Source organism: Corythoichthys intestinalis, chromosome 13, assembly GCF_030265065.1.
Source record: "Corythoichthys intestinalis isolate RoL2023-P3 chromosome 13, ASM3026506v1, whole genome shotgun sequence".
NCBI classification, from domain to species: domain Eukaryota; kingdom Metazoa; phylum Chordata; class Actinopteri; order Syngnathiformes; family Syngnathidae; genus Corythoichthys; species Corythoichthys intestinalis.
The window spans coordinates 42301438-42324665 of record NC_080407.1 but is presented as its reverse complement, the minus strand read 5'-3'; the positions used below and the strand labels follow the sequence as shown (position 1 = coordinate 42324665).

General features: G+C 42.8%; 3 protein-coding genes across 5 annotated transcripts in view; 1 reads left to right on the top strand and 2 right to left on the bottom strand.

Moving 5' to 3' along the window:
• cd99l2 (CD99 molecule-like 2) overlaps positions 1 to 5326 on the bottom strand; it is a 9730-nt gene extending 4404 nt beyond the window's left edge. The window contains exons 1-6 of the mRNA XM_057855390.1: positions 5308 to 5326; positions 597 to 650; positions 502 to 522; positions 374 to 409; positions 183 to 260; positions 1 to 45 (exon numbers count right to left, since the gene is read on the bottom strand). The exon at positions 1 to 45 is cut by the window's left edge and continues 27 nt beyond it. Coding sequence (XP_057711373.1) covers positions 1 to 45; positions 183 to 260; positions 374 to 409; positions 502 to 522; positions 597 to 650; positions 5308 to 5326 — 253 coding nt within the window. The remainder of the gene's footprint in view (positions 46 to 182; positions 261 to 373; positions 410 to 501; positions 523 to 596; positions 651 to 5307) is intronic.
• On the top strand, positions 3460 to 18873 carry LOC130928787 (arrestin red cell-like). 3 transcript variants are annotated; one of them, XM_057855542.1, is made up of 16 exons: positions 4734 to 5057; positions 5226 to 5443; positions 5503 to 5655; positions 8308 to 8338; positions 8400 to 8460; positions 8518 to 8562; positions 8625 to 8818; positions 8879 to 9006; positions 9072 to 9207; positions 9273 to 9357; positions 9436 to 9508; positions 9616 to 9753; positions 18213 to 18296; positions 18361 to 18422; positions 18496 to 18559; positions 18629 to 18871. In XM_057855542.1, the coding sequence occupies exons 2-16, from the start codon at positions 5331 to 5333 to the stop codon at positions 18711 to 18713; spliced, it is 1452 nt and encodes a 483-aa protein (XP_057711525.1). In that variant the 5' UTR covers positions 4734 to 5057; positions 5226 to 5330; the 3' UTR covers positions 18714 to 18871. The 3 variants fall into 3 exon arrangements, with proteins under 3 accessions (XP_057711524.1, XP_057711525.1, XP_057711526.1); XM_057855541.1 differs by having other exon boundaries at positions 3460 to 5057; positions 8625 to 9006; positions 18629 to 18873; XM_057855543.1 differs by lacking the exon at positions 4734 to 5057 and having other exon boundaries at positions 5295 to 5443; positions 5523 to 5655; positions 8625 to 9006; positions 18629 to 18872.
• Positions 18742 to 23165, bottom strand: med11 (mediator complex subunit 11). The gene is made up of 3 exons (XM_057855544.1): positions 22982 to 23165; positions 19099 to 19229; positions 18742 to 19033 (listed from the first exon to the last, which is right to left on the bottom strand). Exons 1-3 carry the CDS (start codon positions 23049 to 23051, stop codon positions 18884 to 18886), a joined length of 351 nt encoding a protein of 116 aa, XP_057711527.1. The 5' UTR covers positions 23052 to 23165; the 3' UTR covers positions 18742 to 18883.
• Positions 23166 to 23228: the final 63 nt, after the last annotated feature.

Here is a 23228-nt window from a genome sequence, read left to right as displayed (position 1 = left end):
CGTCGTTCCCGACATCAATGAGGTCGCTGTCGGAAAATCCCCCTCCTACACACAAAAAACACACACCGCGCTGCGTGAGAGTGTCATGCGTGGTGTCAGTAACTTTTGGAAGGAAAGCATATCTGATGACAGCCGAGGCCAACCAAAAATGGGGCTGCATTTCTCAAGCCTGGAAAACCCACCTCCAGGCCGCCGCCCTTTGTCCTTGTCCAGGTCGTTTTTGGGGTCCAGGGCGTCGGCCAAGTCGAATTCGTCCGCTGCTGTCAGGGTTCAAAACAGCCAACGGATGGGAAAGTTGCAAAAGGGAAAAGCCACAAAAAACAAAACAAAAACCCGAGTGGCTGCATGCTAGCAACAGATGACATCATGTTACCTGCTTTCCCTTTGGTCTTGCTTGGAGCCTTAGTGCCTGCAGGGGGCAATGTTACACATGATTCACATTTCAAGACTAGAAGATTTCCAAATTATACTGTTTTTTAAAGTTTTTTAAAAAATTTTTACCTGGTAACGGGGTTGGCGTGGCTAGAAATCACAACATAGCACAAATTCAGCATTCGAAATGTCGGAGCACTTCACTTCACCACAACTGTACCTACTTTCAGTGTTATCGAAGCCCAACGCGTCAGCCAGGTCGAGACCTTGAGGCCGCACTGCAACGACAAAAACCACTTCAATGCACACTATTCCAGAAAACACGCTCACAAAAGGGCTTTTGTTGCCTAGCTTGGTTGCTTTGTTAGCCCACAGGGGGCGCAAAACTAGTTGTTTTTGCCTACTATCAGCAGTAAACTTCTTCGCTGCTGCATTTTACGGCGCCCCTAAAGGGACATCGACAGAAATAAAATTCCTTTTCAACCATCTGGCGCACCAGATAGGATGTGGTGCGCACTAGAAACTATCTGGTGCACACCCGATAGTATGTGATGCGCACTAGAAACTATCTAGGGTGCACTAGATAGTTTGTGGTGCACACTAAAAACAATCCGGTGCACACTAGAAACGATTTGGTGCGCACTAGACAGTTTGTGGTGCACAGTAGAAACAATCTGGTGCGCACCAGATAGTATGTGGTGCACACCAGATATTTTGTGGTGCACAACAGATAGTTTTTAGTGTGCACCAGATAGTTTGTGGTGCACAGTAGAAACAACCTGGTGCGCACCAGATATTTTGTGGTGCACAACAGATAGTTTCTAGTGCGCACCAGATTCCTTTTGGTGCGCACTTGAAACTACGTGGTGCGCACTAGAAACTATCTGGTGCACACCAGATGGTATGTGATGCATACTAGTAACAATCTGGTGCGCACTCGAAACTGTGGTACGCACTAGAAATGATCTGGTGCGTACCAGTTAGTATGCGGTGCGCACAAGAAACAAACTGGTGTGCACCAGATATTTTGTGGTGCACAACAGATAGTTTCAAGTGAACACCAGATATTCTGTGGTCCGCACTAGAAACAATCTGGTGCGCAGTAGAAACTATGTGGTGTGCACCACAAACTATCTGGTGCACTCCAGATGGTATGTGATGCACACTAGAACCAGTCTGGTGCACGCTAGAACCAATCTGGTGTGCACTAGAAACAATGTGGCGCACACCAGAAACAATCTGGTGTGCACCAGATATTTTGTGGTGAACAACATATAGTTTCTAGTGCACACAAGATTCCTTTTGGTGCACACTAGAAACTATGTGGTGCGCACTAGAAACTATCTTGTGCACACCAGATGGAATGTGAGGCATACTAGTAACAATGTGGTGTGCACTAGAAACTGTGGTGCGCACTAGAATATATCTGGTGCACACCAGATATTTTGTGGTACACAACAGAGAGTCTCTAGTGCCCACCAGATATTTTGTGGTGCACAACATATAGTTTCTAGTGCGCACCAGATTCCTTTTGGTGCGCACTAGAAACTATGTGGTGCACACTAGAAACTATCTGGTGCACACCAGATGGTATGTGATCCATACTAGCAACAATCTGGTGCGCACTAGAATATATCTGGTGTGCACCAGATATTTTGTGGTGCAGAACAGATAGTTTCTAGTGCGCACCAGATAGTTTGTGGTGCACAACAGATAGCTTCTAGTGCGCACCAGATACTTTGTGGTGCACACTAAAAACAATCTGGTGCGCAGTAGAAACTATGTGGTGTGCACTAGAAACTATCTGGTGCACTCCAGATGGTATGTGATGCACACTAGAAACAATCTGGTGCGCACCACATACTATCTCGTAGGCACCAGATAGTTTCTAGTGCTTTGTGGTGCGTACTACAAACTATCTGGTGCCTATCAGATAGTATGTGGTGCGCACTAGAAGCCATTTGGTGCGCGCTAGAACCAATCTGGTGTGCACTAGAAACAATGTGGTGCACACCAGAAACAATATGGTGTGCACCAGATATTTTGTGGTGAACAACACATAGTTTCTAGTGCACACGAGATTCCTTTAGGTGTGCACTAGAAACTATGTGGTGCGCACTAGAAACTATCTTGTGCACACCAGATGGAATGTGAGGCATACTAGTAACAATGTGGTGTGGACTAGAAACTGTAGTGCGCACTAGAATATATCTGGTGCACACCAGATATTTCGTGGTACACAACAGAGAGTCTCTAGTGCCCACCAGATATTTTGTGGTGCACAACAGATAGTTTCTAGTGCGCACCAGATTGTTTTCAGTCCGCACCACATAGTTTCTAGTGCGCACCAGATTCCTTTTGGTGCGCACTTGAAACTATGTGGTGCACACTAGAAACTATCTGGTGCACACCAGATGGTATGTGATCCATACTAGCAACAATCTGGTGCGCACTAGAATATATCTGGTGTGCACCAGATATTTTGTGGTGCAGAACAGATAGTTTCTAGTGCGCATCAGATAGTTTGTGGTGCACAACAGATAGTTTCTAGTGCGCACCAGATTGTTTTCAGTGCGCACCACATAGTTTCTAGTGCGCACCAGATTGTTTTTAGTGCACACCACATAGTTTCTAGTGCGCACCAGATAGTTTTTGGTGCACAACAGATAGTTTCTAGTGCGCACCAGATACTTTGTGGTGCGCACTAAAAACAATCTGGTGCGCACTAGAAACTATGTGGTGTGCACTAGAAACTATCTGGTGCACTCCAGATGGTATGTGATGCACACTAGAAACTGGTGCGCACCACATACTATCTCGTAGGCACCAGATAGCTTTTAGTGCGCACCAGATATTTTGTGGTGCACAACAGATAGTTTCTAGTGTGCACCATAGTTTCTAGTGTGCACCAGATACTTTGTGGTGCGCACTAGAAACTTTGCTGCGTACCAGATAGTATGTGGTGCGCACTAGAATATATCTGGTGTGCACCAAAAACTATGTGGTGCGTACTACAAACAACCCAGTGCGCACCAGATAGTATGTGGTGCACACCAAATAGTTTCTAATGCACATCAGATATTTTGTGGTGCGCACTAGAAACTATCTGGTACATACCAGATATTATGTGTGCATACCAGATATTATGTGTGCTCACTAGAAAGCAGTGGCGCCTCCAGAATTTTTTCATAGGGGTGGCCAGATGGGGCCACTTAAAATCTTGGGGTGGCCAAAACTAGAAGCCATAATTTCAGGTTTTCATTATATTACAGTAAAAAGGTCAGGGGGAAACTATCAGAAAGACTTACGGACATGGCTACTGATATACTTTGGTGTATTGTGTAATATTTGATGTTACTAATGATTTAATGTGCATAGTCCATAACTGTCCAGTCAACATTTTGAGTTGCACAACAATTCTGTTTTATTGCGTTATATATACTGTATATTAGGCATAAGGTGTACATTTACCTAGGACTGTCAAACGATTACAATTTTAATCGGGTTAATCACAGCTTAAAAATTAATCGTAATTAATCGCAATTCAAACCGTCTCTAAAATATACCATATTTTTCTGTAAATTATTGTTGGAATGGAAAGATGTGACAAGACTGATATATACTTTCAACATACTGTACATAAGTACTGTATTTGTTTATTATAACAATAAATCTACAAGATGGCATTACCATTATTAACATTCTTTCTGTGAAAGGGATCCACGGATAGAAAGACTTGTCATTCTTAAAGGATAAATGTGAGTTTGTATATTGTGACTAAATATTGCCATCTAGTGTATTTGTTGAGCTTTCAGTAAATGATACTGTAGCGACTTAACTGTTCTGCCCAAATGCATGATGGGAGGTGGTGCAACCATGACTGTGTGTGGTGGCTACAAATGCTACATCTTCTCTGCGTTGGGTACACTACAGGGTGTTAATAAAAAAGATCAACTCCTGTCATTCTTCCCCACAATATTTATAGTTGCTGTGGGAGAGATGACAAATGCCAATTAAAAGCACGGCCCCAATGAATGCTTATATCTACTGCACTCTGCTTCTTATCTATGTATATAAGTAAAACGGCGCCATTGTAGCCTGTTTACGGCAATGCGTGAATAAGTTGTAACGCGAATGCGTTAGTTGCGATGAATATTTTCACGTGATTAATTTTAAAAAAATAATTACCGCCGGTTAGAGCGTTAAATTGACAGCCCAACATTTAACAAAACAAAATAAATGCATTCATTCGGGATGAAATGCATACCTGATGCTACAACAATCTAACTATATACCAGTAGGGTGGCCAACCAATTTATAGGGGTGGCCGTGGCCACCCCTGGCCACCCCCTGGTGGCGCCATTGCTAGAAAGTTCCCTTTTCTAAGCCACAAACTGCAGGCACGCATCGGACACCAGCAGTTTCGGCGTGCTAAAAATGATAATAGACGATTTAGTTGAGCTTTACTTCAATTTTGGACTCAACTATAAATATATTACTGCATTACTTGCACAACGTGACCAATACATTCTCTCAGAACGCACTAGTAATAATCTGGTGTTTACCAGATTGTTTTAATTCATTTTATTTCTGTCGTTGTCCCTTTAGGGGCTTTGTCCAATTTTGGATTGAGAGGGGCTGCGCTCAGGACAAATGGATTGGACGTCTATCACCGTCAATGGCAGGTAAATGGGTAATTTAGAAAAAACGTTAAAGCCGATCGACCAAAAGGAAGCTTGTTGATGCGTTCCTTTAGTTTTAGTGTCGTAAATCGTAATTTGACGATATTAATTACGTGCAGTTCAGTAAAACCGCTCATTTTTAATGGAACTCTGGTGCGTCTTTGTCCACAGGCCGGACCGTTATTCTCCAGCGGCGCAGCAGCAGCACAAAACCTGCGTCTCACCTTGTTTCACCCCGTTTATGACTTCTTACCTTGAACGACCAGCATCATCACGATGATCGCGATCATCATCGCAAGAAGCGGCAGCGGTGATCCTCCGAGATGTCCCATCACAGAACCCAAGTTACCGAACCGAATCTTCCACGAGCCGTCGGCAGATGTCAAGTGGTAGGTGGTCGAGGCGTGTCCGCGCGAGATGCTTCCGGTGCTACCTTTCTAAATAAAAGCCGGTGCTTGTTTTCGAAAGTCTCCCAGGGGGCGTGGCTTCGGGCCAAGCGGGTGGAGGAAACGAGCCCAAAAGCAGGACGCCGATGTCCGAGGCACGCCAAACGCCAACCGAAGCCAAACGGCACCGACATGGGCGACAAAGCGGCCACCAGGTAACCTCTTCTTACTTTATTTTATTATTTATAGTTTGTGTTTCCTCTCCCTGTCACTTGACAAGTCTTGTTTATCTCCTTAATACCAAACGATTCAATTAATCTCCCTCATTCAGTAGAAAAAGCCAGCAAAAACAACCAAAACATTAAATTCAAACATGAAAAATGCAATCATGTGATTTTTTTAATTTTGAAATTTTTTTTTTTTTTTTTTTTTTTTTTGCTGAGTTTGCACTTGCAGCTGTTTAGTGACAACTCTGGTGATTGAGTGGAAATGACGTCACAAGTTCACTAATGTCCTCTTAGCATTTAGCATGCCCGGGTGAAAACACTGGCTTCCTGTTTAAGGAGCGGATGTCCTCCAAACTTTGCTCATTTGCACTTTTTTGGGGAGTGGGTGGGGGTGATTCCTTCCTTCTCCTGGTCACATGTCGCTTAAACAGCCTTTCCTGCTTGGTGGTGCAGGAAAAAACGTGAAATAACAGTTGAAACATTTTAGCCAGCGATGAACAAAAATCGACAACAAACCTTTTGAGCTTGAAGAAAGCTGTGCAGCAACAATATAAATACTTAGTCATATATTCTTTATCCTCTGCGGAGAATTATATTAGCGTTGTACTGATAAACTAGGATGATTTATATTGTTTATGTGTGTTAGTCAGAGGCGTCACGTCCCATAAGGCAAACCAGGCAATTGCCTAGGGCCCTCATCCAGCAGGGGCCCCCAGAGGGCCAACAGATTTAGCACACGCAGCTTTACTCCACTGTCGCAGCGACAAGTGCAGGGAGTGTTTCAATTAGCGGATCGATACCAAAATATCGATATTTCGATCCAGCGCGTTAATTTTTAGGTATCGATCCTCAAGCAAAAGTATCGATATATGGAATTAATATATTTTCTTTGTCAATTTTTTGGTATATTTTTGTGCACACTTTTTGTACTACTTTTCCCTTTTGCATTCTACACTCACGTAAGCAGTGCACACACATAAGCAGTGCACCGGCGTGTGCTCCCGCCCCCACTCACGTCCCAATCCTGTGTTGAACAGCATGCTTTTCCTCCGCCCCTCTCACACCTAATTTCTTACTTAACCTTATTATTAGTTCTTATTCATTTATTATTATTTCTTGTGAATTTGTTTCATGTTTTTATTTTTTCATGAAATGTTTTTCCATATTTTTTTATGTTACAAACAATTAAATGCTTGATTTTTATGTTTTGTTGCTACTTGTTTTTATTTTGTTAAAGGTCTGTTTCAATTATTTCAAAATCAGTTTTTTTTTTTTAATTTATTTTTATATTTTATTTAATTTTATTTCAAAATCTGTTTGAAAATTGTGTTAGTAAAATAAAATTCAAAAACGGCAAGTGACTATTGATTATTGGATTTGTTTTTAGTGATCTACCATTTGAGGGCGTAAACATGCTACTATTAATTCGTTCTTTAATTAGATCAAACATGTTTAATTTAGGTAGATTAAAATTTGATCAAATACAACGTGTAGCAGGGAAATGTTCTTTGCATATGAATTTAAGGGTCATGGTTAAAGAGTGAGACTGACTAATCAGAGTTTGTTGTTGATGGATTGGTTTGTGAGTTTGAGGGAAACTGCTTTGCTCGTTATTAAAAGCCGCAGTTTTCCATTGCAAAGCATATTTGACACAAAGAGACTTGAGTTGAGTGCTTGATGTAGTTGTACATTAGATATCATCAGAATGGCTGAGAACACTGCAGGGTTATTATATATATATAGAATATGAACTTCTGGTATCGATATCGGATCGGGATCGCAATATTTGGCCTTGGTATTACTTAGTATCGGATCGAATCCAAAAACACTGGTATCGCCCATCTCTAGTTTCAATACCATGGAATCATTTGGCAGATTACCTAACGATTTTGTTATCAATCCCAATCAGCACTAACCATGTCACGTAGATTATACATGTTTAAGAAAGTCCAATCAGCTATTAGAACCACATGATTGTTTAAAGAGTGACACACCAAGTACCCTCTGGAAAGTCCTTGCCGATATGTTTTACGTTGATTTTTACAGGCCACCTCATTATTCATGTGACTACTTAAAGAAATAGTGATTTTTCCCAAAAAGTCTATTAATGGGTCTATCGTATTACTCGTTGAATACTCTTTAAGAAAAATACAACATATATGAATCTAAAATAATCCTAAACGATTTTATTAGCAATTTTAATACTCCTTTTAGCAAGGTGCCTTGGGTATGCGTATGTTCCCATAGCAACCAGTCCTGTTATTGTCCTACGTCACAAGCGCTGCGTATTCTGTGAGCGAGAATAGGCGTAAGGTGCGCATTTCGAGCAGAGGACGGCCACCTGTTAAAATGTGTGCGAATGTAAGTACATCCATATGAGTCAGTGTAAAGTGCTTAGTTTTCGCCACTTTTATGGCCAGGATGACCACACGTACACGCAGCGCGCACTCGCACCCCCCCACCTTTGTGTTCATTATACTGCGCGAGTATGTATGTGTGTCACATGACTCAGAAGGGCCCTATGTTGCTTGTTACCATGGGCCCCCGGGACCCTTGCTACGCCTCTGGTTTTAGTGATGTAAAAACAGCTTATTTTTAAAGGAACTCTGCTTCTTTTATGACAAAACTTTCTTCTTCCAGAGTCTTCAAGAAGACCAGCCCAAACTGCAAGGTAGGTTCAGGACAAGTTTTTTTTCAGTTCGCAGTGGCCGATGACTTATTCCGTTCTGCAGCTCAGCGTGTATCTGGGCAAGCGTGACTTCATCGACCACTTGGATCACGTGGACGCCGTCGGTGAGTAGTGCGTGAACGCACGCAAACTTCGGAGTGATGTCATGGTTCTCGGCGCAGATGGCGTGGTCCTCGTGGATCCCGAGTATGTACAGGATCGCAAAGGTACGGTATGAGATCCGGACCCAGACTGGATCCGTCGGTCACCCATGCGTTTTGGTCGGCAGTCTTTGCGAGTCTGGCGTGCGTGTTTCGTTACGGTCGGGAGGACGTGGACGTCCTGGGCCTCTCCTTTCGGAAGGATCTTCACGTCCACACTTTGCAGGCCTATCCTCCCATCCTGGATCCTAAGCCGTTGAGTTCCTTGCAGGAGAAGCTGCTGCGCAAGCTAGGCCCAAACGCTCACCCTTTCCGCTTCACCGTAAGGCTACCGGATGAGTCCTTCCTCAGGGCGCCGCCTGATGCATTCCGGTGCCTTCAGATCCCGGAGAACCTGCCGTGCTCAGTTACCTTGCAACCCGGACCTGAGGAGACCGGCAAGGCATGCGGCGTCGACTACGAGCTATTGGCCTACTACGCCAAGACAGCAACTGAAAAACTCCAACCGAGGTTGGTTGCCCCTGACGCGCAACTGCCCAAAATCTCCCGGATTATTATTCGGATTATTTCTCCAGGAACTCTGTGCAGCTGGTGATCCGAAAGGTGCAATACGCCCCGGAGAAGAAAGGCCCTCAACCCATCGCGGAGTGCAGCCGCAGCTTCCTGATGTCTGAGCGACCGTTACAACTCGAAGCGTCGTTGGACAAAGAGGTGACGGATAACCATTTTTCGTCTCGTGATTCTTGTGACGATCTCCGACTCTGCCCCCTTTCCAGTTGTACTATCATGGCGAGCCCATCAACGTCAATGTGCACATTTCCAACAACTCCAGCAAGACTGTCAGGAAGGTGAAAATTGCAGGTGAGCGGCCATCCTGTCCTACGCGTGGGTGCCGTACAGCCCTGATGCTTTTCACCGGCTTTGTGTCGCCCCCTGCAGTGCGCCAGTACGCCGACATTTGTTTATTCTCCAAGGCTCAGTACAAATGTCCCGTGGCCCAGCTGGAATCTGAGTGAGTAGAACACACTTGACGAATTCTTTTTTTAGCAGTCTTCTGAAATTAACCTTTGTGAGGTGAGGGTTTATTATTAAATACACGCACTGACTGTGATTCTTTAGCGAGCAGGTGTGCGCAAGCTCCACCTTCTGCCAGGTGTACACGCTGACTCCTAGCATGGGCGCCAATCGCCTGAAGAGAGGCCTGGCGCTGGATGGCAAGCTAAAACACCAAGACACCAATCTGGCTTCCAGCACCATGTATGTTAACACACCTTGCAGTCGTCCACATGTACCCATCCATCCATTATCTACCGCAAGGGTATCCAACTCTGGTCCTCGAGAGCCCCTATCCAGCTTTGAGTCAGGTGTGTTTGAGAAGGGGGCCATGGAAAACAAGCTGGATAGGTGCTCTCGAGGACGAGATTTGGATATCCCTGATCTACCGCTTATTCCGGGCTCGGGTCGCAGGGGCAGTGGCTTTAGCAGGGAAGCACTTCCCTCTACCCCACCCACTTCAACCAACTCCTCCAGTGGGATCCCTGGGCATACCCAGGCCAGCCGAGAGACAGTCTCTCCAAAGTGTGCTGGGTCCTCCCCGGGGCCTTCCTCCGGTGGGACATGCCCCGAACACCTCTTCAGGGAGGTGTTCGAACCAGATGCCCGAGCCACATCATGACATTGTTTACTTTTTGATTTTGTCTAAATGCAAAATCATATTGGAGGTATTGCCTCCTCGGCAGCCACCTTCCGCAAACATGTTTTACATGTCGGTTGGCCTTCCTTAAGCTGGGGCCGTCTCTAACTTTTCTGTAGCCGAAGTATTCCCTTATCAGCGATTTCGTTTTCTTCGATGGGGGAAAAGGTTCAGAGGTTTCACCTCCTCCAGCCATCGTGTAGCACAGCTGACACACTAAGCAGCAATCAGTGGGGGAGGCTTGAGCCTTGAAGCTGCAAGCGAGGGATTTCTCGCTGCATTTTTAGGACGTAAAAAATAGCTAATGCCTTAGGGCAGACATGTCCAAAGTCCGGCCGGGGGGCCAAATGCGGCCCGTGGTCAAATCTCATCCGGCCCCCAGCCTCTGTCATAAAATCAATAACGTCTGGCCCGCACACAGACTTAATAAATTGGTCAGCAGTACTGCTACCAGCACATGAAGTAGTTTACACACAAAATGCTGCTCCTCTTTTACCCACTAAAAGGCAGCAGCACTCTAAGCAACACTACCCCATGTGACCCGTTACTCCCAATTTTGTAAAATGGCGACAATCAACAAAAAAAAAAGAAAGTTGACTGCGACGGCCGACGCTTCAAAGATAGGTAGAAATTGGACGATTACTTCACTAAAATACGCAACAACTGTGTCTGCCTCATTTGCAAAGAGACGGTCGCTATTTTTAAAGAGTTCAATGTGAGGCGATATTACCAAACAAGACACGTTGACATGTAAGACAAGATTACAGGGAAGGTACGTAGCGAGAAATTGAAGCTAGTTTAATTTTACAGCAGCAGTTTTCACAAGAGCCCGACAGTCAAAAGAGAACGCCACAAAGCATAGTTGCAAAATTGTTGAAATTATTAATTTAAGGCTGAAAATAAGTGTTTTTTTTTTAAGTGTTTTTTTTTTTTTTTTTGCATTGAAATAACAGTGAAAAAAAGGGGGTCGTCTTATATTCGTGGTCTAGACATTATACCCATTCACGACGCTAAATGGCGCCAGATATCATTGAAGCGATGTTCTGTCATGACAGATCTAAGCTACTCTCAAGTTTAACCAGTTAGCATTATTTTATTGCAATATTTTTCCTTATTCAGATTTGTTTCAAGACTACATTTACAGTTAGACTTCACTTTGATGGTCAATGCAGTTATTGCAATTTTGTCGTTTTATCACAATAGATTGGTTTATTTACATTTCAAAAACCAGAAGCCATTCATTTACGAATGTGATTGCACTTTAGTTTACATATTTAAATGTTCAGATATTAAGATTTGAATGAAGCAAAATAACATGCTTTTTCTCTCAAATATATTGTTATAATCATTTGTTTCGGATGTACCGTAATTATTTTCTGTATAAAAATTAATTTGGTGTTCAAAAAGTCTTTTTTTCAAACTTGAGTCTTGTAAAAGAGGGGGTCGTCTTATATTCGGGCCAATACGGTAATAAAGCAAATGTGACACACAGAATGGCTAAAATTTGCTTAAACATATTGTTCTACGTAAAGGACGTCAGCCAAGATCGGCCCCTCACATTTTTACCACACCAAATCTGGCCCCCTTTGCAAAAAGTTTGGACACCCCTGCCTTAGGGTTAGGGACAGTGTGACCAAGGGCGTAGGTTTGCATAGGGATGGTAGGGACATATCACTACCAACTTTTCAGGATGCTTAAAATGTCCCCACCAACTTTTACGCAACCTTATTTGCATTACATAATGACTTCAATTATATAGGTAATTTAAATTGTCTTCCCATGTTGTAAGGACAGAATTAACCCTACCCATATTAAGTGAATTACTATACTTTCAATATGTTCAGACTTACATTGACCCCTCTTCACTTGCTGAATGTGCTAGTCCATTTCCCCCCCCTCAAACGCAAATTTGATTGGCTGATGACTTGACCCCCCCCCCCCCCCCCACATTCACACAGCCGTTGTTCTGTCAAAATTTTCACCCTGATACTATTTTGCTCCCGAAGCTTTTGTGGTGGTGAATAAACACTCTTTTAAATTCAGTTGGACCCTCAAAGTTATCCAAAGGTGCTAAATAAACAAGACATTATCAGATTAATTAGATTGTTTTTGCCAGCGATGCCGAGAAGCTGTAAAAGCTGTAGTAGGAGCAAGTTGCTCTACCGATTTCACCAATGAGACGTCGCAAAAATCACATGACTCCATTATACTAATCAGACGCAAGCTTGCCGTTCTAGCTTCACGCCAGCCTGCTCAATCATGTGGTCTTTAGCACTTTTTATATTGAGCGCTGCTCCTAACATGACTCGAAAGTGCGGATTTCAACCTCTATCTCAGTTTTTATTTGGCACTGATTGACCAAGGAAAACCAGATATATGCTCGTTTCGATTTCCAAATAGTAATAATGAAGGAACGCTTCGCTATTAAAACTAGGAACTGTTTTCTCCACCAGAGGGCACTCATGCTCTTTGGACGAATAATGCCTCATTTATGTTTTTTTCCTCTCATTCAGTGGCGCCCCCAGGGGGTGGCCAGGGGTGGCCTCGGCCACCCCTAGAAATTGGTTGGCCACCCCACTGGCCACCCCGCTTGCCAGTATATCGTTAGATTGTTATAGCATCAGTTATGCATTTCATCCCAAATGAATGCATTTATTTTGTTTTGTTAAATGTAGGGCTGTCAAATTTATCGCGTTAACGGGCGGTAATTAATTTTTTAAATTAATCCCGTGAAAATATATATCGCAATTAAACCATTCGCGGTGCGACTCATTCACGCATTGCCGCAAACAGCCTACAATGGCTCCGTTTTACTTATATACACAGATCAGAGGCAGTGTCACGTGAGTGGAGTAGATACAAGTGCTTTTAATTGGCAAAAGTATATTTTAAAAAACTATAATTATTGTGGGAAGCAACGTGGGGAATGACAGGAGTTGATCTTTTTCCGAACACCCTGTGGTGTACCTAACGCAGAGAAGATATATAGCATTTGCAGCCACCACACACAGTCATGGTTGCACGACTTCCCATCATGCATTTGGGGAGAACAGTTAAGTCGCTACAGTATCGTTTACTGAAAGCTCAACAAATACACTAGATAGCAATATTTAGTCACAATATACAAACTCACATTTATCCTTTAGGAATTACAAGTCTTTCTATCCGTGGATCCCTTTCACAGAAAGAATGTTAATGGCATCTTGTGGATGTATTGTTATAATAAACAAATACAGTACTTATTTACAGTATGTTGAATGTATATATCCGTCTTGTCTTATCTTTCCATTCCAGCAATAATTTACAGAAAAATATGGCATATTTTAGAGATGGCTTGAATTGCGATGAATTAATCGTAATTAATTTTCAAGCTGTGATTAACTCGATTAAAAATTTTAATCGTTTGATAGCCCGAGTTAAATGTACACCTTATACCTGATATATACATAACACAATAAAATAGAATTGTTGTGGAACTCAAAATGTTGACTGGACAGTTACGGACTATGCACATTAAATCATTAGTAACATCAAATATTACACAATACACCAAAGTATATCAGTATCCGTGTCCTTAAGTCTTTCTGATAGTTTTCCCCTGTCCATTTTACTGCAAAAATATAATGAAAGCCTGAAATTATGGCTTTTAGTTTTGGCCACCCCAAGATTTTAAGTGGCCCCATCTGGCCACCCCTATGAAAAATTTCTGGAGGTGCCACTGCTCTCTTTGGAATTCAATGAATAATCTTTTTGTATTTCTTTGGCTGAATGTGGTTATGTAATGTGTTATTGTCCAGTATCATAACAACAATTCATATACCATTGTTTAAAAAAAAAAAAAAAATCAAACAAAAATAAGCAGTTACTCTTACTTGAGTATTCTTTTCACTGTATACTTTTTTTACTTGTACTTCAGTACATTTTGTGGCTGATTACTTTTACTCTTACTTGAGTAATATTATTTTGAAGTAATGGTAGTCTTACTTCAGTAAAAGTTTTGGCTACTCTACCCACCTCTGCGTTTAAATATTGCAATTTAAATTTGCTTATAAAATCCAGACACTTATTCTGGAAGTTTTCAAAATGTTTCTTTAGTAGTTTTTAAAAACAAAGATTTAATCAAACGGTTTACCACCGAAACCAATACATATGCACTGCAACCCCCCCGCCAAAAAAAGCTTCCCTCGTTTTCATTGTAACTCTACTAGAAATAAGTGAAATTATCTGCTAGTGCTTCAAGTAAATTTTACTTACTTAGATTTCTTGAAATGAGAAAAAATACCTAGCTGAAAATAAGCTTTAAAAAACTTGTCAGAAATGTTCTTAATTCAAGAATAGATATTGATCAAAACATTATTTGAAAGCATTTTTTCTTGATTTAGGTGAAAAATGACCAACTTATAGTTGTATGGCCTTAATAAGAACAAATACTGTAGTAATAGTAATATTTACTTAAAGTAAGTGGAAGAATCTGATGTATTAATCTGTTAACCAGCCTTTAACACTCAGAACAAGATAGGGAAAATTATTCGACTAGATTTAAGAAAAATGATCAGATTAAGACGTTATAAATTTGAAGTGTCGAAGTTAAATAAATTTGTATTGCTTTATTTTGCATTAATAATTTAGCCTATCAATTAACTTGGTTCACGGTAATCGGCACATGTCTACTGCGGAGTAAAGTCCTTTTGGCTGCTTGTATCCGGGATCTTGTTCTTTTGGTCCCCATGTACACTACCGTTCAAAAATTTGGGGTCACCCAGAAATTTTTGGGTTTTCCTTCAAATGTCACACTTTTATTTTCACCTCCAACAAGTTGGATTAGCTTGATGGGCACTTCTTCCGTACCATATGGTCAAGATGCTCCCTAACAGCTGAATGGGGTTGAGATCTGTTGACTGTGCTGGCCACTCCATTACAGATAGAATCCTAGCTGCCTGCTTCATTCCTAAATAGTTATTGCATAATTTGGAGGTGTTCTTTGGGTTATTGTCATGTTGTAGGATAAAATTGACTCCAATCGAGCGTTGTCCACAGGGTATGGTATGGCATGGCATTGCAAAATGGAGCGATAGCCTTCCTTATTTAAAATCCCCTTGACCTTGTACAAATCTCCCTCTTGACCAGCACCAAAGCAACCCCAGACCATCACATTACCTTCACCATGGTTGACAGATGACATCAGGCACTCTTCCAGCATCTTTTTAGTTGTTTTGCATCCCACAAATTTTCTTCTCTTTGATCCAAACACCTCAAACTATGATTCGTCTGTCCATAACACTTTTTTACAATCTTCCTCTGTCTAATGTCTGTGTTCTTTTGCCCATATTAATATCCATCCATCCATCCATCCATCCATTATCTTCCGCTTATTCCGGGGTCGGGTCGCGGGGGCAGCAGCTTCAGCAGGGAAGCCCAAACTTCCCTCTCCCCAGCCACTTCAGCCAGCTCCTCCGGCGGGATTCAAAGATGTTCCCAGGCCAGCCGAGCGACTTAGTCTCTCCAGCGTGTCCTGGGTCGACCCCGGGGCCTCCCGCCGGTGGGACATGCCCGGAACACCTCTCCAGGGAGGCGTCCAGGAGGCATCCGAACCAGATGCCCGAGCCACCTCAACTGGCTCCTCTCAACGCGGAGGAGTAGCGGCTCGACACCAAGCCCCTCCCGGATGACCGAGCTTCTCACCCGATCTCTAAGGGAGAGCCCGGACACCCTGCGGAGGAAACTCATTTCGGCCGCTTGTATCCGGGATCTTGTTCTTTCGGTCACGACCCACAGCTCGTGACCATAGGTGAGGGTAGGAACGTAGATCGACCGGTAAATCGAGAGCTTCGCCTTTCGGCTCAGCTCCTTCTTCACCACAACGGACCGGTGCAGAGTCCGCATCACTGCAGACGCTGCACCGATCCGCCTGTCAATCTCCCGCTCCCTCCTACCCTCACTCGTGAACAAGACCCCAAGATACTTAAACTCCTCCACTTGGGGCAGGATCTCATCCCCGACCCGGAGAGGGCATGCCACCCTTTTCCGGCTGAGGACCATGGTCTCGGATTTGGAGGTGCTGATCTTCATCCCAACTGCTTCACACTCAGCTGCAAACCGCCCCAGTGAGAGTTGGAGGTCACGGCTTGATGAAGCCAACAGCACCACATCATCTGCAAAAAACAGAGATGAGATGCTGAGGCCACCAAACCGGACCCCCTCAACGCTTCGGCTGCGCCGAGAAATTCTGTCCATAAAAATTATGAACAGAATCGGTGACAACGGGCAGCCTTGGCGGAGTCCAATCCTCACTGGGAACGAATTCGACTTACTGCCGGCAATGCGGACCAGACTCTGACACTGGTCGTACAGGGACCGAACAGCCCTTACCAAGGGGCTCGGTACCCCGTACTCCCGGAGCACCCTCCACAGGACTCCCCTAGGCACACGGTCGAACGCCTTCTCCAAATCCACAAAACACATGTAGACTGGTTGAGCGAACTCCCATGCACCCTCGAGGACCCTGCCGAGGGTGTAGAGCTGGTCCACTGTTCCACGGCCGGGACGAAAACCACACTGCTCCTCCTGAATCCGAGATTCGACTTTCCGACGGACCCTCCTCTCCAGCACCCCTGAATAGACTTTACCGGGGAGGCTGAGGAGTGTGATCCCTCTATAATTGGAACACACCCTCCACCACCACCCCGGTCTGCTAATCCAGAGGCACTGTCCCCGATGTCCACGGGATGTTGTAGAGGCGTGTCAGCCATGACAGCCCTACAACATCCAGAGCCTTTAGGAACTCTGGGCGGATCTCATCTACCCCCGGGGCCTTGCCACCGAGGAGCTTACCAACCACCTCAGTGACTTCAACCCCAGAGATTGAAGAGCCCACCTCAGAGTCCCCAGACTCTGCTTCATATTAATAGTTTAATAGTTTTCTTTTATTAGCCTGTCTCAGATGTTTTTTTTTTGTTTTTTTTTGCCACTCTGCTCTGAAAGCCAGCATCCCGGAGTCGTCTCTTCACTGTCGACATTGGCACTGGCGTTTTATGGGTACTATTTAATGAAGGTGCTAGATGAGGACCTGCGAGGCGGATTTTTCCTCGTTTGTGCAGTGGGGCCTCCCGCTTCTCTTTCTACTCTGCTTAGATCTCGTTTGTGCTGCTCTCAGAAGGGAGTGGTACACAGCGTTATAGGAAATCTTTTCAATTTCTTGGCAATTTCTCTTATGGAATAGCCTTCATTTCTAAGAACAGATTGTCAAGTTTCATGTGAAAGTTGTCTTTTTCTGGCCATTTTGAGAGTTTAATCAAACCCACAAAGGTGATGCTCCAGATACCAAACTAGCTCAAAGGAAGATCAGTTTTATAGCTTCTCTAACCACCTAAACGGTTTTGAGCTGTGCCAACATAATTGCACAAGGTTTTCTAATCATCTATTATCCTTCTAAGGCAACTAGCAAGCACAATGTACCAATTAGAACACTGGAGTGATGTTTGCTGTAAATGGGCCTCTTTACAAAATTTCGTAGATATTGCATTAAAACCGGACATTTTCAGCTAGAATAGTCATTTACCACATTAATAATGTATAGTGTCTTTCTGATTAATTAAATATTATTTCCATTGAAAATTTTTATTTCAGAAAGGAGGAAATTTCTAAGTGACCCCAAACTTTTGAACGGTAGTGTATATATGGTATTTTATGGACTATAAGTCACACTTTTTTTCAGTTAGGCAAGGCATACTCTTACCTCAGGTGCAAGTTTTTCACACAGACAAAACAAGATGGGCATTGTAAGTGTCTTTTTCTTCTAGAGGTGTTCAGCAATGAAAATGAGGGGTCTTAAACTCAATCTATCTGGGTCATACTGATGCTAACTCACTTTAGTAAACACTGATGTTACTATTCTGTATGTGATTTAGATGTAATATAGCAGGCCACAAAAATACTTTTGCATGGGCCACAATTGGCGTCCTGGCTGTCAATTCGATGACATTAACTGTGATAGATGTCCAATTCATTTGGGTGTGCATTTCAGAATGAAAGAGGATTGCAACAAGGAGACGTTGGGCATCGTGGTGTCCTACAGAGTCAAAGTGAAACTGGTTGTTTCTCGCGGGGGGTACGTAGACACAAAATGTAAACAAGCGTAACCCAAGTAAACTGAAAATGTCGTGTTCCTGTAGAGATATCTCATTGGAGCTTCCTTTTGTTCTAATGCATCCGAAACCCAGCGACCCGCAACCAGGTGACTCAGCCGCCAATCACCTTGATTAATCTGCATCGGGATTAGAGCTCAATTCAATTTGTGTCGTTTGCAGCGGCTCTACCGGTTGACGAAGCCGCGGCGGCAGAGCCCGCCGACCTCGTCACTTTTGACAGCGGGTAAGCCGACGTGGTTGAACTCGTGTTTGATTTGCTTTTCAGTTCGTCACCTCCTTCATCTTTGTGCAGGGCTTCATGTCAAGCCGACGAACTGGTGTTTCAAGACTTTAGTCGTCTGCGTTTAACCGGGGACGACGGTGACCCTCTCTTTTAGTGGATTAAACCATTGGATTGCAGTGACGTGTTTGTACATGATTAAGCTCTTTTTTTAATTGATGAATTCCAATCGTTACACACAAACTATAGTCCAGATGAATTTGCAGTTTTCTTGTTCTTGAAGTAAGTCCCAATAAAGATGGCAAATTGACAAAACAAGTTTTTTTGCTACAGTGGAGGCGGCGGCTCCAACATGACTTCGCACGTTCGTCCCAGTTCTCCCAGTTTGACTTTGGCATACTCTGCTCGGTTGAGCGCCATTTGACAGTCCTTCCGGGACGAGTAGGTGGAGCCCTCGTGCGGTTGCCCGGTGGCGACCTGGAAGAAGCGCAGGTCAATTCCAGTCGGCGTTCACGCACAGAAATGTAACGTGTGCGCGTTACCTGCGTCAGGTAACGGATCTGGCCGCTCAATTCGCTCTCCACTCGGTTGACTGAGCTCTGGAACTGGACCAGCTGTCTGTCCAGCAGACTGGCGTTGTGTTTGTCTTTGGAAAGTTCCATCACGATGTTGCCTGCACAAAAATGAAGTTTTCACCTTTTTCAAAGAGACTATACAACCCCTAGCAAAAAGTATAGAATCACCAGTCTCGGACGAGCACTCACTCATTTTATTATGTAGAACAAACTCCAATAAAAAGCTTGTAGAAATAATGAATTAGTTCAAAAGTGCTACTCCTTTGCATTCAGAAACACTAAAAGAAATGAATAAAAACATTGTGGTGGTCAGTAAATGTTACGTTTATAGAGCAAGTGCAGGGAAATATAGAATCACTCCATTCTGAAGAAAAAAATACGGAATCAGTCCATTTTGAGTAGAAAATACCGACAGACCCAGTCTATTTCCTTTCCTTAATTGTTCCCCTGCCTCAGATTAGATCTGCTCCTTAGTCAGAGGTTAAAAACAGTGCAGTTATCGAGAGCTGTCCCGACTAGTCGACGTTGTCGACTTCATCGATGACGTAAATGCGTCGACGGGCAAAATATACCGTCGACGGGTTAAAAAAAATTACATTCGGATGAAGTTTAGAATGGCAGGCGCTCGCGATACAAGCAGTTGTTACTGGCACCTCCAAGGGGGCCGCTGTTATTTCAATGTGACCGGCGTTGTCAGATTGAGCAAAGAGGAAGAAAGTGGGTGAGCGAGAGAAGGAGCGAGATCGGCGAGTTGGAAAAGTTGCGCGGCTAGCGCCGAGTTGAGTGGCTTCATCCCCCACGTTTTTGTTTTGGTCAATAAAAGTATCCTTAAAGAGCCCTCAGATGCCTCTCGGTGTTTTTATGCACGTCGCCGCCTTCCCAAGGAGGAAATCGGACGAACCCAGACGAATCGACGACAACGAGCCAAGTGAATCGCCGGTGAGGAGTTGAAAACACCGCCAATTTCCAAAAAGGGCAGAGATGGTTACACGTGAAAGCGGCATAAAGCCAAAAAAGCAGACCAGAATAACCAGAGGCTGGAATTATTTCAAGGTTAAATATGGAGGGTGCCACTGTGTGTACTCTTTGCTAAGCTGAGCTCGCATACCACGGAAGCAAGTCAGCTATAAACGAACACTTGAAGCGCCGTATAATTTTCGAAGACAACAAGAAACAACAAGCTAGTGGATTGTAAGTCCATACAACTAACAATTTTTTAAATGGAAGTTGCCCTTATGTGCGTCGTATCAACGCGCATTTTTATTTGATAAAATAATATAATTTTATATTTTTAAAAATTATTATTAAATTTATTAGGATCATGGAAGCACCCACGTATGGAAAATATATACATATATCCTATATATACAGTGGGAAGAACAAGTATTTGATACACTGCCAATGGGTTTTCCTGTTGGCAGTGTATCAAATACTTGTTCTCCCCACTGTACATAATATAAAAAATATATATGGAAACGCCACTGGCCTGCTTACTGTAATCCATGACTGCACTAATTACACTAGTCATTTAATAAATATATATCTCTTGAGACCAAGGAGAGGATTATCAAACTTCTTGAAGAAGGTAACGCTACACGTATGGTTGCCAAAGATGTGGGGTGTTCACAGTCAGCTGCAGAAGTGTGCGAAATTTCCAATTCTTAGATATTAAATATCTCAACTAAAGCTGAAGTAAAACACACTCAGCGCACCGCGCGGTCTTCGGAACGCAATGAGGAACTGAGCGAGAGTAGCTAAACATCATGCTTGTCATTACCCGGCCCCTCGGGTAATGCCAATGCTCAACTCATGCCGTGAGATAAAAAAACAACAACATACCTGACTGCTGCCGAAAGTTGCTACAATGTACGTCCACATAATGTTAAGGTAGATATCATATTTATATAGGACTACATGCAGAATAGACTCGGTGGCGATAGCAGCGCATGTAGAAAAAGCTAGATGCGGGCGTGAGTAAACGGCTGCCATCTTAAAGCAGACTTCCCTGCAAGGCTGTTGTAGCGAACCTTCCAAGCGAATCTAATTTACTTTTTATCTAAAATACTTCTAAATCGGTAAAATATTGACTTGAATCTATCTTTGAAATAGTTTTAAAACTTTCACATGTCGAAAGTAGACAAAAGGGAAATTATGGAATAACAGGAGCAACTTTAACGGTTGATTGACAACATTAAATTAATTGAATGTAGTTAAAAGCTGCTGATACAGAATGGGGATTCTAGTATATTATTTATTGTTTTTAACTGTTAAAGTGATACTGAAATAGTCGTTTATTTAAGCCTGCGAGTTTTAAAAAAAAAAATTTTTAGTTTTTGTAACTAATGTCCAAAACATTAGCAGCTAATAGCTGGGGGGGGTCATCAATAATCGATTTATAATCGAATCGTAGCCTCTGAATCGTAATCGAATCGTTAGGTGCCCCAAAGATTCCCACCTCTAGTCAGCTGTATCAAAAAATGGACCAAGTACAAACAGCATGGCAAGGTTGTTAAAGTTGAGCGTACTGGTAGACCGAGGAAGACATCCAAACGTCATGACAAACAACTAAAGGCCATATGTCTTGAAAAAAAGATATACAACAAGACAAATGGAGAAGAAATGGGAGGAAGCTGGAGTTAAGGTATGTGACAGAACTGTGCAAAATCACCTAAAGGAAATGGGATTTTCATCCATAAAAGCTAAAAGGAAACCATCATTGACACTAACACAGAAAAGAACAAGACTGCAATGTGCTAAGGAGATGCAATCATGGACTATGAATGACTGGATGAATGTTATTTTCAGTGATTAGTCAAGAATCTGCATTGGACATGATGCTGGAACTTTTGTTTGGTACCGTTCCAGTGAGATTTACAAAGACGACTGCCTGAAGAAAACATCAAAATTCCCTCAGTCCATGATGATATGGGGATGCATGTCAGGCAAAGGCACTGGGGTGATAACTGTTGTTAAATCTTAAATAAATGCACAACTTTACATTGAAATTTTAGACAGCTTTCTTATCCCTTTGATTGAAAATATCTCATTTTGCAAGATGACAATGCATCATGCCACAGAGCTAAAATCGTTAAAGCATTCCTTGGAGAAAGAGTCATACAGTCCTGCAAATAGCCCTGATCTCAACCCTATTGAAAACCTGTGGTAGAAATACGGAAAAAAATAGTCCACAGCAAGGCTCCGACCTGCAAGGATGATTTGGCAACTGCAATCAAAGAGAGTTGGCAACAAATTGATGAAGAACACTGTTTGTCACTCTTCATGTCCATGCCCCAGAGACTGCAAGCTGTCATAAAAGCCAGAGGTGGTGCAACTAGATACTAGAGATGTGTTTTGATTGTTATTTCTTTGTTTGTTTCTAATGATTCCATATATTTTTTCCTCAGAATGGAGTGATTCTATATTTATTTCCGTGCATTTACTCTGTAAAAGTAACATTTACTGACCACCACAATGTTTTCTATTCATTTCTTTTAGTGTTTCTGAATGCAAAAGAGTTGCACTTTTAAAATAATTCTTTATTTTTTTCAAGTTTTTTATCTGAGTTGTTCTACATGATAAAATGTCTGAGTGCTCGTCCGAGACTTATGATTCCATACTTTTAGCAAGGGATTGTAGTAACCTGATGATTGCTACGGAATGAGTACTTCTCGTTAAGTGATGGGCCTCTGCTCGTTTTGTAGACATTCAAAATGGGTTTTATATTCAAAACATGATAATTCACTGCTTTAGTTACAATAAACGAGAATGAAAAGCGTCTTCAACTCATCCACAGTGCTAAAAGGCTTAACTAAAAACCAAATACTCCTACACATTGCCTTTGTGTGCTTACCGGCACACTGCAAGACCATCGCGATCTCCTTCTCGACCTCCTCAAGAGCTCGCAGGCGCTCGTTCGCCATCAGAAGCACTAAAAAATAAGACCTACATTCAGTTTGGAGCCGAAATTCGTCAACAATAGCCCAAACTACGCATGCGTATACTGTCCGCCATGTTGTTTTGCTACGGATAGTCCTCTAAGACAAAATGGTATCGAATTAAGAGTAATAAAAAGCTGTTTTATTTATTTTTTTAAAAAT